The sequence below is a fragment of the Oncorhynchus mykiss genome, chromosome 6, assembly GCF_057628025.1.
Source record: "Oncorhynchus mykiss isolate SJ-2025 chromosome 6, ASM5762802v1, whole genome shotgun sequence".
NCBI classification, from domain to species: Eukaryota; Metazoa; Chordata; class Actinopteri; order Salmoniformes; family Salmonidae; genus Oncorhynchus; species Oncorhynchus mykiss.
In genome coordinates, this window is record NC_143027.1 from 29,895,712 (window position 1) to 29,912,392 (window position 16,681).

General features: G+C 40.7%; 1 protein-coding gene across 5 annotated transcripts in view; it reads left to right on the top strand.

The window, feature by feature from the left end:
* The window catches only part of LOC110525692 (MLX-interacting protein), a 45,995-nt gene that overhangs the window by 15,778 nt on the left and 13,536 nt on the right, over nt 1-16,681 (top strand). The window contains exons 2-16 of one of the 5 annotated variants that reach the window (XR_016496610.1): nt 408-514; nt 852-937; nt 1,212-1,301; nt 1,981-2,022; nt 3,477-3,717; nt 6,874-6,963; nt 7,163-7,257; nt 7,417-8,008; nt 8,392-8,528; nt 8,634-8,745; nt 10,648-10,760; nt 10,925-11,032; nt 11,573-11,700; nt 11,814-11,937; nt 12,309-12,438. Coding sequence is in view for 4 of the 5 variants with exons in the window: in XM_021606040.3 (XP_021461715.3) it covers nt 408-514; nt 852-937; nt 1,212-1,301; nt 1,981-2,022; nt 3,477-3,717; nt 6,874-6,963; nt 7,163-7,257; nt 7,417-8,008; nt 8,422-8,528; nt 8,634-8,745; nt 10,648-10,760; nt 10,925-11,032; nt 11,573-11,700; nt 11,814-11,937; nt 12,309-12,438 (2,165 nt within the window). In the remaining variant the exon portion in view is untranslated. The remainder of the gene's footprint in view (nt 1-407; nt 515-851; nt 938-1,211; nt 1,302-1,980; nt 2,023-3,476; nt 3,718-6,873; nt 6,964-7,162; nt 7,258-7,416; nt 8,009-8,391; nt 8,529-8,633; nt 8,746-10,647; nt 10,761-10,924; nt 11,033-11,572; nt 11,701-11,813; nt 11,938-12,308; nt 12,439-16,681) is intronic. The other 4 variants (XM_021606040.3, XM_021606042.3, XM_021606041.3 and 1 more) reach the window with 4 other exon arrangements.

The window sequence follows — 16,681 nt, forward strand, 5'->3', positions numbered from 1 at the left end:
CACGATAACCACCAAGCATCGGTGTGAAATAGGACATGAAGTTGTTCATGATTGATAGAACATGCTAAAACCTTCACTGCCTTGTCTCTGCCTCACCTATGCTCTCTGCCTCACTGTTGTGTTTTGTGTAGTCTCCAGTGTCAACGGTGGCCTACTTAGTCCCTATGGATGCATGTGTTATGTTGGCCTTTTCAGAGTTGGAGTCATGGAGTGTCCACTGTCAAGGCAGCCTGCCTACACTTAGGATAAAGGGAAGGTTGAGCTGTCTGAAATCAGGGGTGACATCCATATTTGTTCTATGATAACCTCTAACTCCACTGTTAACATTACCTCCTGATTTTGCAAACCTGCGTCTTTGCCGCTTGAGTAGGTCATTTAGGTGCTTGTGTTGTCTTCTGCCTTTTCAGCGGCAAGTTGGTGTCGCCAAAATGGAAGAACTTCAAAGGCCTGAAGTTGCTGTGGAGAGACAAGATCCGGCTCAACAATGCTATCTGGAGGGCCTGGTACATGCAATGTAAGAGCTCCACACATGGCTTCATACTCTATTCTGTCTCTCACTAAAAACAGTAACCCAACTGTTGTAACGAAGTAACAACCAGGTTTAACTTTGCTGAAAGAAGTTTTGTGTTAACGCTTGTGCAGGGGAATACAGGGTTGGGTTTGGAGAGCCACTGAATGGCACTTGAATCACCTTCTGATTGAGAAGTAAAGTCTACAGTTAATGTGTACAAATCATATTTAATCAATCTGGGTAAATTGATCTGCTCTCAATTATATTAGGTATATTCTATAATTAGTATTAGTGTTATTTTCACTCAACTGGTAGCTCTTGCATGTGTTCTACTCTACAGATGTGGAGAAGCGAGAGAACCCTGTCTGCCATTTTGTTACTCCTCTGGATGGGACCGTGGACATGGAGGACCATCGTCCGGCAGAGGTAAGGAGGGGTAGTGGATTGCTGGGTATATAGGCAACAGTACCATACCGCTGCTTCACCCTAATAACCAGACTCTTCTCTCTGATCACTTTTTTTATCCCATACGAATCGTTTTGGCTCCTTCGCATGTCGCTCTTCATTATCAATTATATGATTTTTTCCCCCTCTCCTCTGTTCCACTCCCACCCATGTCTCTCACCCCTCCTTACTGCTTACCACTTTTCTGTCAACCTCTTCCCACGTTCTTTTCTCCCTCCCCTTCTATCTTCCGTAGGCAATAGCCACAGAGGGGAAATATTGGAAAAGAAGAATTGAAATTGTAATTCGAGAGTATCACAAGTGGAGGACATATTTCAAGAAAAGGGTAGAGTAATGGATTTAGTTATTTCCTGAAATGGTGCCTTTTCTGTGTTTTAGATTAAATTAGCACAATGTTAGGCCTCTTGAGTGGCGGAGCGGTCTAAGGTTGCAGTGCTTGAGGCATCACTACAGACCCGGGTTCGATCCCGGGCTGTGTCACAGCTGGCCGTGACCGGGAGACACATTTGGCCCAGCATCATCCGGGATAGGGGAGGGTTTGGCTGGCCGGGATTTCCTTGTCCCATCGCGACTTTAGAGACTCCTTGTGGCGGGCCGGACGCCTGCAAGCTGACTTCGGCCGTCAGCTGGACAGTGTTTCCTCTGACACATTGGTGCGGCTGGCTTCCGGGTTAAGCGAGCAGTGTGTCAAGAAGCAGTGCAACTTGACAGGGTCATGTTTCGAAGGAGGGAAGTTGCAGCTGTAACTACCAATTTGGATATCACAAAAAAGGGGTAAAATGAAAAATAAATGTAAAAAAAAAAGTACTGCTATGTCGCAATTAAACAAAGTTGACACATTTTTAAGACTAAGCAGTAGTATGCCTATTTTAGGTTCTTGTCAGTTGCTTTAACTGGCTCGTGAGGCAACCAGTTGAATATCCTACATTTAGTATGCTCTACTTCATGTTATTCATTCAATATATGAATCTGCCAATTAACATTGATTTTCCAATTTGTCACAGTTACAGAAGCACAAGGATGACGATCTCTCAAGCCTTCTCAAGGTATGCAATCTAAGTGATCTTGTGTGTGATGCTGGCTCTATTCAAATTTGGTAATAGCAAAGTAGTGTGAGAGAAAATAAGGTTAACACCCAAATAATCCCAACATCTGAAATCTAATGTGAAAATGGAAAATAATAGGTTATTAATGTCACAGAATGAATTCATTAAAGTTGTAGGTTTTAACTTTTAATTTGTCTCTATACTTCAGCATTTTGGATTTGAGATCAACTTTACAGAACACTACAGAATGTCACCTTTTATTTGAGGGTATTTTCATACATATCTGTTTTACCGTTTAGAAATGTAAGCACTTTATGCATCTCGTTCTCCCATTTGAAAGTGCCTGTAGTATTTGGGCAAATTCACTTGTGTGTTAAAGTAGTCAAAGTTTAGTATTTGGTTCCATATTCCTAGCACGCAATGACTACATCCAGCTTGTGACTCTACAAATTTGTTGGATGCATTTACAGTTTGTGTTAGTTGTAAATTAGATTATGTTGTGCCCAATATAAATGAATGGTAAATAATGTATTGTGTAATTTTGTAGTCTTTTATTATAAAGAAGAATATAATACGTTTCTGAACACTCCTACATTCATGTGGATACTACCATGATTTCAGAAAATCTGGAATGAATCATGAATGAGTTAGGCACGAAGATCATACCCCCAAGACATGCTAACCACTCACCAGTACAAATAACCGGGAAGGTTTGCATTTTTTGGAGGGAGTATGCTATTTATGCCTCTAACTTTCTCACTCATCGTTATTCACGATTCATTCATGATTATCCGTAATCAATGTAGCATGCACATTAATCTAGAAGTGTTCAGAATCATATTCTATTCTTATTTCCAATAAAAGTGACTCAAAAATGACACACTACATTATTTATCATTAATTTCTACTAAACACAACATAATCTGAAACACAGCGTAAACAAACTGCAAATGAATCCAACAAGTTTGTAGAGTCACAAGCTTGATGTAGTCATGCGTGCTAGGAATATAGGACCAAATACTGAACTTTTGACTACTTTATTACAAAAGTGAATTTCTCCAAATACTTATGACGCCTTCAAAAGCGGGCACTAGAGACACAAAGTGCTTTCATTTCTAAACAGTAAAACAGAATATGTATGAGCATGCCCTCAAATAAAAGGTACTGTCACCTCATATGAAACATTGTATCTCAAAATCCAAAATGCTAGAGTATAGAGTCAAATTAAAAGTTTCAGCTTCACTGTCCAAAAAATACGTAGGGGAGTGTAGTAGGTCTACTTCAAACAAACCGCTGGGTGCATAATCAATTTGAGTATGCGATGTGCATGTTTCATAATTGTTTTGTCTTACTCTGTTAAGTAGATTAGTTGTGTGACTATGCTGTATAATATGTGCACTGCATGTTTTTTGTGTAACTGACTGGCTGGCTTGTTGCATATTGAACACCCCAAGGGGCCGGAAGAACAGTTTTCGCTGTTTGGGGATGTCTTTCCAGACACCTTCCGTGTGTCCCTTTATCAGGATGAGGAAATGGCTGGGCGCCGCATTGCTCGCAAGAGCCGTGAGTCACCCGTCCCCATGGAGATGGACCCACTCTTTGACATGGACGTGCTGATGTCAGAGTTTTCTGACACACTCTTCTCCACGCTGGCCTCCCACCAGCCCATGGCCTGGCCCAATCCCAGGGAAATAGGTGAGGGCCCACCACCAACATCCCATTCCATACACCAGGGCTTATCAACTATATTCTTACAGGGGCCAGATTTGAAGAAGGTTATTTACAGTGGGGAATTAAAATAATATATATTATTATTTATTTCACCTTTTATTTAACCAGGTAGGCAAATAGAGAACAAGTTCTCATTTACAATTGCGACCTGGCCAAGATGAAGAAAAGCAGTTCGACACATACAACAACACAGAGTTACACATGGAGTAAAACAAACATAGTCAATAATACAGTAGAAAAATAAGTCTATATACAATGTGAGCAAATGAGGTGAGATAAGGGAGGTAATGGCAAAAAAAAGGCCATGGTGGTGAAGTAAATACAATATAGAAAGTGAAACACTGGAATGGTAGATTTGCAGTGGAAGAATGTGCAAAGTAGAAATAATGGGGTGCAAAGGAGCAAAATAAATAAATACAGTAGGGAAAGAGGTAGTTGTTTGGGCTAAATTATAGATGAGCTATGTACAGGTGCAGTAATATGTGAGCTGCTCTGACAGATGGTGCTTAAAGCTAGTGAGGGAGATAAGTGTTTCCAGTTTCAGAGATTTTTGTAGTTCATTCCAGTCATTGGCTGCAGAGAACTAGAAGGAGAGGCGGCCAAAGGAGGAATTTACTTTGGGGGTGACATAACACATTTGTTTTGAAAATAATTTGTTTTTCCAAACATGTCACTAAGTGTTTTATCCCTCCCCTGTAGTCCCAAATTAAGTACATTTAATTGATTGAAGATGTCACAAAGAAACAAACATCTGATATGATTTTTTTTTCTAGATACAGTGCATTCAGAAAGTATTCACACCCCTTTGACATTTTCCACATTTTGTTATTACGGAGTGGGATTTAAATGGATTACACAAAATACTTTGTCAAAGTAGATTAACCTTTTTATTTTTTTGGATTAATGGAAAATTAAACACTAATATCTTGATTAGATACTGTAAGTATTCACCCCCCTGAGTCAATACATGTTAGAATCACCTTTGGCAGCGATTACAGCTGTGAGTCTTTCTGGGTAAGTCTCTATCTGTCTGGATTGTAAAATATTTTCCCATTCTTTAAAAACGGAGTCAAGCTCTGTCAAGTTGGTTTAAGTCTTGCCATAGATGTTAAAGTCGATTTAAGTAAAAAAAAATACATAAAAAAATATCTAGGCCACTTAGCAACATTCAATGTCGTCTTGGTAAGCAACTCCAGTGTATATTTGACCTTGTGTTTTAGGTTATTGTACTGTTGAAAGGTTCATTTGTCTGTTGGAAAGCAGACTGAACCAAGTTTTCCTCTAGAATTTTGCTTGTGCTTAGCTCTATTCTGTTTATTTTACTTTTTTATAAACTCCCTACTCCTTGCCGATGACAAGCATACCCAAAACATGATGCAGCCACCACCATTCTTGAGTGTTGGATTTGCCCCAAACATAACACAGGGCAAAAATCAATTTTTTTTATGGCAATTTTTTTTTCAGTGTTACTTTAGTGCCTTATTGCCAACAGGATGCATGTTTTGGAATATTTGCATTCTGTACAGGCTTCCTTCTTTTCATTGTCATTTATGATAGTATTGTGGAGTAACTACAATATTGTTGATCCATCCTCAGTCATCTCCTATTACAGCCATTAAACTCTTAACTGTTTTAAAATCACCATTGAGCTCATGGTGAAATCCCTGAGCTGTTTCCTTCCTCTCCAGCAACTGATTTAGGAAAGGCGCCTGTATCTGTAGTCACTGGGTGTATTGATTCACCATCCAAAGTGTTACATTCATAACTGCACTATGCTCAAAGGGATATTCAATGTCTTTTTTTTTTTTTTTTTTTTTTTCCCCTATCTACCAATAGGTGTCTTTCTTTGCGAGGCATTGGAAAACCTACATGGTCTTTGTTGAATCTGTGTTTGAAATTCACTGCTCGACCGAGGGACGTTACAGATAATTGTGTGTGTGTGTGTGGGGTACAGAGATGGGGTAGTCAGTTAAAAATCACGTTAGGAGTACATGCAATTTATTGTTCTATATTTTTACCAGGGAAGTTGACTGAACACATTCTCATTTAAAGCAACGACCTGGGGAATAATTACAGGGGAGAGGAGGGGGATGAATTAGCCAATTGGAAGCTGGGGATGATTAGTTGGCCGTGATGGTCAGATTGGGAATTTATCCAGGACACCGGGGTTAACACCCCTACTCTTACAATAATTGCAATGGGATCTTTAGTGACCACAGAGAGTCAGGCCACCTGTTAAACATTCAATCTGAGAGATGATGCCCTAAACAGGGAAATGTCCCCAATCACTGCCCTGGGGCATTGGGATATTTCTTTAGACCAGAGAAGAGTGCCTCCTACTGGCCCTCCAACACCACTGCTAGCAGCATCTGGTCTTCCAACCAGAACAAACCCTGCTTATCTTCAGAGGCAAGCTTGCAGTGGGATGCAGGGTGGTTATGCTCCATTTTTACTCCTGAACCTATTTAGGCTTACCATAACAAAAGGATTGAATACGTATTGACTCAAGACATTTCAGCTTTAAATGTTTTATTAATTTGTAAACATTTCTAAAAACATAATTCCAGTTTGACATTATGGGGTTTTCTATGTAGATCAGTGACACAAAATCAACATTTTCTCAATTTTAAAATGTAGTCTGTAACACAACAAAATGTGGGAAAATGTGTGTAAAGTAGATCATGATGCTCAGCAGACTACGAATAAGCGATGTTGCAGGCTAGATGTTGATCGGATAAAGTTTATGATAGCCACAACTGAGTCTGTGATGTTTGTTTTAAACTCAAATCACGCTCTTCTGTATCAGGCAGTGTAGTGATCTCATCTGCGGTGAAAGAGCCAATAGGTGGGAAAACAGACCCTGTACCCCTGTTAGCAGCTCTGATTTGCTGTAACTTGTATGTTGGGTGATATTGACTGACAGCACTTAATGGTTGGGACTACAGGAAAACAGATTCTCCCAATGGAGAATATTGAACGAGGGCTCCTTTTGGCACTTAACATTAGCACTGCCATACACCAAGCCTTTTTCTATTTACTCAGATCCACCCAAACCTTCCTCCAACCAGAACTATAGGAAAAGTCTGTTTGTTATTCACACCCCATCCATGTTCCCCATAGCTCATGCAGGGAACGCAGACATGATCCAGCCTGGACTCATCCCCCTACAGCCCAACCTGGACTTTATGGACTCCTATGAGCAATTACAAGGTAATGACAATGCACTCTGCCACAGCGACAAACTCTAAATAATGTCACTTGCACAGTGCACCAACTCTTTAACAGGTCCCTGGAGCACCATGTTACTCTCATACGGTAAGTATAATACAGCAGGTGGAATATCCTAACACTTATGAGGGTAGAGTGGATGTTATACTAATTCTAACTAACATAGAGACTCTTCTTCCAGACTTATTTCACAGCCTCCGTCAGCCCATCTTCCCCTCTGCTTCCCTCACTGCCTCATCCGCCACTCCTCTGCACAGCAGCAGCTCTCAATCCCAGGTAAACCCCAACCCTTGGCTCGGTCCCTGTGAACCTCAACCCTAACACACCCCCAGACCTAACACACCTGTCTTTTATACTTTGATGTTTTCACAACATCTTACTAGCTGATAACATTATAAATGTGCTATCTTTGCTCTTGTCCTCGTGACTTGATAGGGCCAGCTTCTCTCCTCCATGCACCTCTCAGCTGACCTCCCGTCCGTCAGTCATGACCACAGACTTATCGCCTCCCCAGCCCCCCTGACTATCTCCTCCCTCATGTCCAATCAAACCAGTGGAAGCCCCTCTTACGTACAGAACTACATGCCTCTGTTCTCTGGGCCGGTGCCCCCTAGTGCTCAGGCTGGAGGCTCCTCCCTCAGGCAAACCTCAGCCCTTCCCACGGTGCGGCACACCCAGACCTGCCAGGGTGCTGCCACCCCAACACTAGTAGCCCCCACAACCCTAGACGATGCCACAAGCCTGGACGGTTCCCCGCCCTCATCTGTCATCACACATACAACCACCTCCACTGTTCTACCCAGTGATGCTGCCACCACCTTCAGTCACAGCTCTGACTTCAGCTCCCTAAACCGTGAACCTACAACCCCACCCCTCCAGCCCCTGCCACCCTCACCTGCCGCCACCCCACAACACCCCCAGACCTTCGCCCTGCCCAGACCCATCCAGCCCTCTTGCTCCAACAAAAAGACACGCCGTGTGCAAAGGATTGTTCCTGCCATCTCCTCGTCTCACCTCATCCTAACAGGTGAGTTAATCACATCCCAAAAGGTTTAACTGTTGCTGAATAAGAATGGTGGATTGATTTAATATCAAATGTAATATTGAATTAATACATGCCTAGCTGGTGCTACCCAGAAAAAAACGACCACATTAGAAACAATAGTATTTATTGAAGTGGGGGATTACTGCTCCACTAGAGCTGTCTGATCTCACCACTAGGTGGTGCTACTGTATATCATTATATAGTCAGTCACTATTGTAATGAAAAACTAAATGAAAACTAGTCCATGTTTGTAGGCGATTCAGCCGAAATGATCCTAGCAAAGATCATCAATGACATCCAGGCTCAATATTAGACATTAAATACATGAGAGAATCCGCATTTACCCTGTGGTTTTAATGTCAAAGGCCCTGACAGATGATGTTTTGCTGTCCCAGCACCCTTCCCAGGGCATACCAGTGCAGTGATTGTTACTCCAACCCCCCTGAAAGCAGATGTGGTTCCCTCAACGGGCGTGATCATCGGCTCCTCCAGCCTATCAAGGGTAAGACCCGGTCTGCTCTGAAGCGCCCCCTTTGCATTCAACTGTTTTAATTAAAATAGTTTTAATTTATTTTGTGTTTTATTTCTTTACATCCCTCTATCTCAGGCTCCTGGATTTCACATCCTTCCACAGACTACGAAGTCTCCCCAGCTCATTATCCCTAAAGAGGAGACCTACTCTTCCAGCCGCAAGAAACAAGAACCCTCCACAAGTACTGGTGAGAGTGACATACGCCAGGCCCTTACTTTTTTTGTTATATGTACAGTGGGGCAAAAAAGTATTTAGTCAGCCACCAATTGTGCAAGTTCTCCCACTTAAAAAGATGAGAGAGGCCTGTAATTTTCATCATAGGTACAATTCAACTATGACAGACAAAATTAGGAAAAAAAAACAGAAAATCACATTGTAGGACTTTTAATGAATTTATTTGCAAATTATGGTGGAAAAATAAGTATTTGGTCAATAACAAAAGTTTATCTCAATACTTTGTTATATACCCTTTGTTGGCAATGACAGAGGTCAAACGTTTTCTGTAAGTCTTCACAAGGTTTTCACACACTGTTGCTGGTATTTTGGCCCATTCCTCCATGCAGATCTCCTCTAGAGCAGTGATGTTTTGGGGCTGTTGCTGGGCAACACGGACTTTCAACTCCCTCCAAAGATTTTCTATGGGGTTGAGATCTGGAGACTGGCTAGGCCACTCCAGGACCTTGAAATGCTTCTTACGAAGCCACTCCTTCGTTGCCCGGGCGGTTTGTTTGGGATCATTGTCATGCTGAAAGACCCAGCCACGTTTCATCTTCAATGCCCTTTCTGATGGAAGGAGGTTTTCACTCAAAATCTCACGATACATGGCCCCATTCATTCTTTCCTTTACACGGATCAGTCGTCCTGGTCCCTTTGCAGAAAAACAGCCCCAAAGCATGATGTTTCCACACCCATGCTTCACAGTAGGTATGGTGTTCTTTGGATGCAACTCAGCATTCTTTGTCCTCCAAACACGACGAGTTGAGTTTTTACCAAAAAGTTATATTTTGGTTTCATCTGACCATATGACATTCTCCCAATCTTCTTCTGGATCATCCAAATGGTCTCTAGCAAACTTCAGACGGGCCTGGACATGTACTGGCTTAAGCAGGGGGACACGTCTGGCACTGCAGGATTTGAGTCCCTGGCGGCGTAGTGTGTTACTGATGGTAGGCTTTGTTACTTTGGTCCCAGCTCTCTGCAGGTCATTCACTAGGTCCCTTGTGATCATTTTGAACCCACGGGGTGAGATCTTGCGTGGAGCCCCAGATCGAGGGAAATGATCAGTGGTCTTGTATGTCTTCCATTTCCTAATAATTGCTCCCACAGTTGATTTCTTCAAACCAAGCTGCTTACCTATTGCAGATTCAGTCTTCCCAGCCTGGTGCAGGTCTACAATTTTGTTTCTGGTGTCCTTTGACAGCTCTTTGGTCTTGGCCATAGTGGAGTTTGGAGTGTGACTGTTTGAGGTTTTGACAGTTGTCTTTTATACTGATAACAAGTTCAAACAGGTGCCATTAATACAGGGAACGAGTGGAGAACAGAGGAGCCTCTTAAAGAAGAAGTTACAGGTCTGTGAGAGCCAGAAATCTTGCTTGTTTGTAGGTGACCAAATACTTATTTTCCACCATAATTTGCAAATAAATTCATAAAAAAATCCTACAATGTGATTTTCTGGATTTTTTTTCTCATTTTGTCTGTCATAGTTGAAGTGTACCTATGATGAAAATTACAGGCCTCTCATCTTTTTAAGTGGGAGAACTTGCACAATTGGTGGCTGACTAAATACTTTTTTGCCCCACTGTATGTACACTAAACTCAGTCATGTGTCGCAGGGTGCTTTCCTCCTGTCAAACATAAGCTATCAATCTATTAGCTCTACATGTGTATACAGGATGTGGCATGGTAACACATTCATACACAGTGTTTTGGAATGTTTACAGTACTGATCTGCTTTCCATAAAATTAATGAATTGTCTTTAATGTGAGTTGGTTGTCTTTGTCTTTAATGTGAGCTCACTCGTGAGCTCACTTGTGTAGCAGTCTTTTTTATGATGGTTTTTGGTAAGTGTGGATCATTTGTGTCTCCCAGGGCATGAGGACCGTAGCTCAGGTCAGGGGTCACTGTGTGGGTCAGAGCAGGTCTCCAGTCCTCAGTCTCCACACAGCAGCTGCATTGCCCTTTCCAAGAACGAGTCCAACCAGGTAACAGCAGCCCACCCTCCTGCCTACTATTCTCTGTCTGTGTATGTGACTGTGTATGACTCCAGCTTTTTCAAGCAGGTCCAGTGTTGTGTGCCTGCCGTTGAATCATTGCAGACTAATCATTCTGATTATGTGTGTGTCTGTTCTCTCCCTGTCTGTTCCAGAGCCGTAGGGTGACCCATATCACTGCTGAACAGAAGAGGCGCTTCAACATCAACATTGGCTTCAAAATGCTGTGCAGCCTGATTCCTGCTCTCAAGTCCCAGTCCAATGTAAAGCCATGTCTGTCTGTCATCTGTCTACTGAGTCCTCCTACTAATATATTCCAGATCTAGCTTTTGATGGCTTTTATTTAAAGATCAGTTCAGAAGCATAGTGTTTGCACATCCTATTATTTTCAGGTATAGGGTACAAATATAGTATCCCTTTCATACACAGACCAAAATCCCACATTTACCATGCCTGCTTTTTTATACCAGATTTTGCATATATATGTAGGGGGTAAAAAAAAAACATTGTAAATTAAAAGCCCTATAACCAAATACAGTTATTGGGGCTGTGTGAATGGTTCTATGCTTTTTCTGCAGGTAAGTGCATTAACATTTCCATTGTTTAACACCTCTCTAATGTGAAATGTAAACAGTACCCATTGTTTAATTTTATTTTACAGGTAATATATCACATCTTCTGTCTGAAATGGTAAAGTCATGAAAGAATGATACATACCCACACATTGTTGAATGCTCCAGCAGTTGACGACGTGTCATGACCTTTCCAATATTGCCACCTATTCTTGTTGTGTTTGATACCAGATCAGTAATGCAGTCACGCTGCAGAAGACAGTGGAGTACATTAGGAAGCTGCAGCAGGAGAGGCAGCAGATGCAGGAGGAGACCAAAAGGCTACGGGAGGAGATTGAGGAGGTCAATGCCTCCATAAAGTATGTACTGCCTCACTGTTATGTTATCTCTCTTATCTGAGTAGACAAGTTCAGGAAACAGTTTGAGTACGAGTATACATGACATAGTAATCTGTGCTATTGCTGTGCCACAGTGTGTGTCAGGAGCAGCTGCCTGCTACAGGTGTACCCATCACACGCCACCGATTCGACCACATGCGGGAGAAGTTTGATGAGTACGTGAAGAGCCGCACACTTCAGAACTGGAAGTTTTGGATCGTATCCGTTTTTACCCTTATCACTGACATTTAACATGACTTTTGCGTTTAACATGACTTTGTCATAATGATATGAAGATTCAATCAGGCTACTTTTAATATTTATTTAATTTATGTCAGATGGCTAGATTAGATGCTGTATATAAGCAAAGAAGAGCAATACTTTTTGGTTTCAGGAGGACTTGTGAAGGTTACGACTGTAGAAAATGAAGTAGTATGATATAGGACTGTATACCATGAGCCATCTGAGTACATCTGAGGTCCTTTCTGCCAGAGAGGTTTGTTCATATGTCTTCTGAGATTGAAATAGGATGCAACTTTGAATCTTTTCCCTTTTCCCTATGTGTTTGACCCTTGACCCACCATCCTTAGTTCAGCATCATTATTAAACCCCTATTTGAGTCCTTCAATGGGACTGTCTCCACCACAAGCAAAGGGGAGCTGTGTGAGACCACACTGCAATGGCTGGACCGTCACTGCTCCCTCCATGTGCTGAGGCCCAGTGAGTAAACTACACTCAATGCCCCTAACCTCTCTCTCTCACACACGCACACAGCATATGTTTTACTGTCATTGTGGGGACCTAAAATATTCAACATTTATATTTTCCCTAACTTTAACTTTAATCCTAACCCCCAACTCCTAAACCTATCACCTAACCCTAATTCTAACACTAATGCTAACCCTAAACCTAAAATAGCCTTTGTCGTTGTAGCGATCTGGGAAATGTCCCCATGAGGGATAATTTCCTTGTTTTTACTATCCTTGTGGGGACTGTACCCACGAGGATAGTATATAAGCCTCCACACACACACACGTTTGTTTTACTAACCTTGTGTGGATCAAACAATTGATTCCCATTAACCTTTACCCCTAAATCTAACCCAAACTCCTAACCCTAATTGTAACCCTAAACTTAACCTCTGAGCTAAGGATAATAAAACCAAAAATCAACACAGACACACACTCAATGTTTTCAATTAAATGGTTTCAAGATTCCCCCATGATTTTCCTGCTAATCAGTCTTCCTGTAGCTGCAGCGTCAGAGTAGGACAGTGAGGAGGTGGATAGAGAAGTGGCGGTTGGCAAGTGGTTCCATTACAGCAGTGATATTCAAATGGAATTGCAGTGGGATCGCAAAATAAAACATTTTCTTTCAGGGGGAGAACCAGAGTACGTATTATTTCATAGGATAATATATTAACTTATTGAGAAAGATAATACAAATATATACAGTACCAGTTAAAAGTTTGGCACACCTACTCATTCAAGGGTTTTTATTTATTTAGACTATTTTCTACATTGTAGAATAATAGTGAAGACATCAACACTATGAAATAACACATATGGAATCATGTAGTAACCAAAAAAGTGTTAAACAACAAATATTTGAGATTCTTCAAAGTAGCCACCCTTTGCCTTGATGACAGCTTTGCACACTCTTGGCATTCTCTCAACCAGCTTCACCTGGAATGCTTTCCCAACAGTCTTGAAGGAGTTCCCACATATGCTGAGCACCTGTTGGATGCTTTTCAATTCACTCTGCGGTCCAACTCATCCCAAACCATCTCAATTGGTTTGAGGTTGGGTGATTTGTGGAGGCCAGGTCATCTGATGCAGCACCCCATCACTCTCCTTCTTGGTCAAATAGCCTTACACTGCCTGGAGGTGTGTTGGGTCATTATCCTGTAGAAACATAATGATAGCCCTACTAAGCTGTGGTAGCCATGCTGGTTAAATGTGCCTTGAATTCTAAATAAATTCTAAATAAATCACCATCAGTGTGACCAGAAAAGCACTACCACACATCACACCTCCTCCTCCATGCTTCATTGTGGGAATCACGCATGCAACACGGTGGTTGGAACCAAAAATGTCAAATTTGGACTTTTCCACCAGTCTAATGTCCATTGCTCGTGTTTCTTGGCCCAAGCATGTCTCTTCTTATTATTGGTGTCCTTTTAGTAGTGGTTTCTTTGCAGAAATTCGACCATGAAGGCCTGATTCATGCAGTCTCCTCTCAACAGTTGATGTTGAGATGTGTCTGTTACTTGAACTCTGTAAAACATTTATTTGGGCTGCAATCTGAGGTGCAGTTAACTCTAATGGACTTATCCTCTGCAGCAGAGGTAACTATGGGTCTTCCTTTCCTGTGGCGGTCCTCATGAGAGCCAGTTTCATCATTGCGCTTGATGGTTTTTGCAATTGCACTTGAAGAAACTTTCAAAGTTCTTGAAATGTTCCATAATGACTGACCTTCATGTTTTAAAGTGATGATGGACTGTCGTTTCTCTTTGCCTATTTGAGCTGTTCTTCCCATAATATGGACTTGGTATTTTACCAAATAGGGCTATCTTCTGTATACCACCCCTTGTCACAACACAAGTAATTGGCTCAAACGCATTAAGAAGGAAAGAAATTCCACAAATTAACCTTTAACAAGGCACACCTGTTAATTTAACTTAATTCCAGGTGTCTACCTCATGAAGCTGGTTGAGAGAATGCCAAGAGTGTACAAAACTGTCATCAAGGCAAAGGGTGGCTACTTTGAAGAATCTCAAATATAAAATATATTTTGATTTGTTCAACATTTCTTTTGGTTACTACATGATTCCATATGTGTTTCATAGTTTTGATGTCTTCACTATTATTCTACAATCTAGAAAATAGTACAAATAAAGAAAAACCCTTGAATGAGTAGGTGTGTCCAAACTTTTCATGTGTATTGAGTAAATACATGTACAGTCCCTTCAGAAAGTATTCACACCCCTTGACCTTTTACACATTTTGCTGTGTTACATTGTGGGATTCAAATGGATTTAATAGTTTTTTTGTCAACGATCAACACACACTACTCTAATGTCAGTGGAAGAAAAATTCAAAGATTATTTGTTTTATATGGAAAAATAAAACACTAATATACTGTATCTTGATTAGATAAGTATTCAACCTGCTGAGTACATGTTAGAATCATCTTTGGCAGCGATTACAGCTGTGAGTGTTTTTGGGTCTCTAAGAGCTTTGCATACCTGGATTGTACAATATTTGCCCATTTATTCTTTAACATTTTTCACGCTCTGTCAAGTTGGTTGTTGATCATTGCTAGACAGTCCTTTTCAAGTTTTTCAAAGTCAAAACTCTTATTAGGCCACTCAGGAACATTCAATGTTGTCTTGGTAAGCAACTCAAGTGTATATTTGGCCTTGTGTTTTAGGTAATTGTCTTGCTGAAAGGTGAATTTGTCTCCTAGTGTCTGTTCGAAAGCAGACTGAACCAAGTTTTCCTCTAGGATTTTGCTGGTGCTTAGCTCTATTGTTTATTTTTATACCCAAAAAACTCCCTAGTCCTTGCTCATGACAAGTATACCCATAACATGATGCAGCCACCACCATGCTTGAAATATGAAGTGGTTCTCAGTGTTGTAGATTGGCCCCAAATATAACACTTTGTATTCAGGACAAAAAGTTAATTGCTTTGACACATTTTTTGCAGTATTACTGTAGTACCTTATTGCAAACAGGAAGCATGTTTTGGAATATTTTTTTATTCTGTCCCTTTCTCACTCTGTCAGTTTGGTTAGTATTGTGGCGTAACTACAATGTTGTTAATCCATTCCTCAGTTTTCTCCTATCACAATCATTAAACTCTGCAACTGTTTAAACATCTCCATTTGCCTCATGGTGAAATCTCTGAGCAGTTTCCTTCCTCTCTGGCAACTGATTTAGGAAAGGCACCTGTATCTTTGTAGTGACTGGGTGTATTGATACACCATCCAAAGTGTAAAATTCATAACTGCACCATGCTCAAAGGGATATTCAATGTCTGCTTTTTTACGCATCTACCAATAGGTGTCCTTCTTGGCAAGGCATTGGAAAACCTCCCTGGTCTTTGTTGTTGAATCTGTGTTTGAAATTCACTGCTCAACTGAGGGACCTTACAGATGATTCTATGTGTGGGCTACAGAGATGAGTTAATCATTCAAAAATGATGTTTAACACTGTTATTACACACAAGTCCATGCAACTTATGTGACTTCTTAAGCACATGTTTACTATTGAACTTATTTAAGCTTGCCATAACAAAGTAGTTGAATACTTATTGACTCAAGACATTTCAGCTTTTCATTTTTAAAGATGTATTATGCAGATATCATTCCACCATTACCCAGTAAAATTGTAATAGTTTGCCTAATTTCAGTTTATGTGACAAAACAAGTAAGTATAGTGTAGAGAATCATTTTACAATCTAAACGGCTGTGAAATATATTTTCCAAAACCAAAAATATTGTATTTTCTACTGTTTGAAGCTGGTGTTCAAAACTGAAAGTAACAGACACAAAAACAAAACTAAAGAATGGGAAGCATAGAAATAATACTCATAGAACATATCTACCATTTTTTTTCTTAGACCTACTTTCAATGAGAATGACAGATCTATAACTCATATTTTTATGTGAAGTTGGTTGGGTTGCCCAAAAAGTTACATATTGCAGCTTGAATTAATTTGTAAAAATTTCTACAAAATGAATTCCACTTTGACGTTATGGGGTATTGTGGGTAGATCAGTGACACAAAATCTCAATTTAATCCATTTTAAATTCAGGGTGTAACACAAGATGTGGAATAAGTAAAGGGATATGAATACTCTGAAGGCACTGTATATATTGGTTCTCTTTCTTTTGATAGGAGAGATGGTTATTTGTTGATATGAAAATCTAAATGTACCCATTTTTAAGGTTGTTTCAT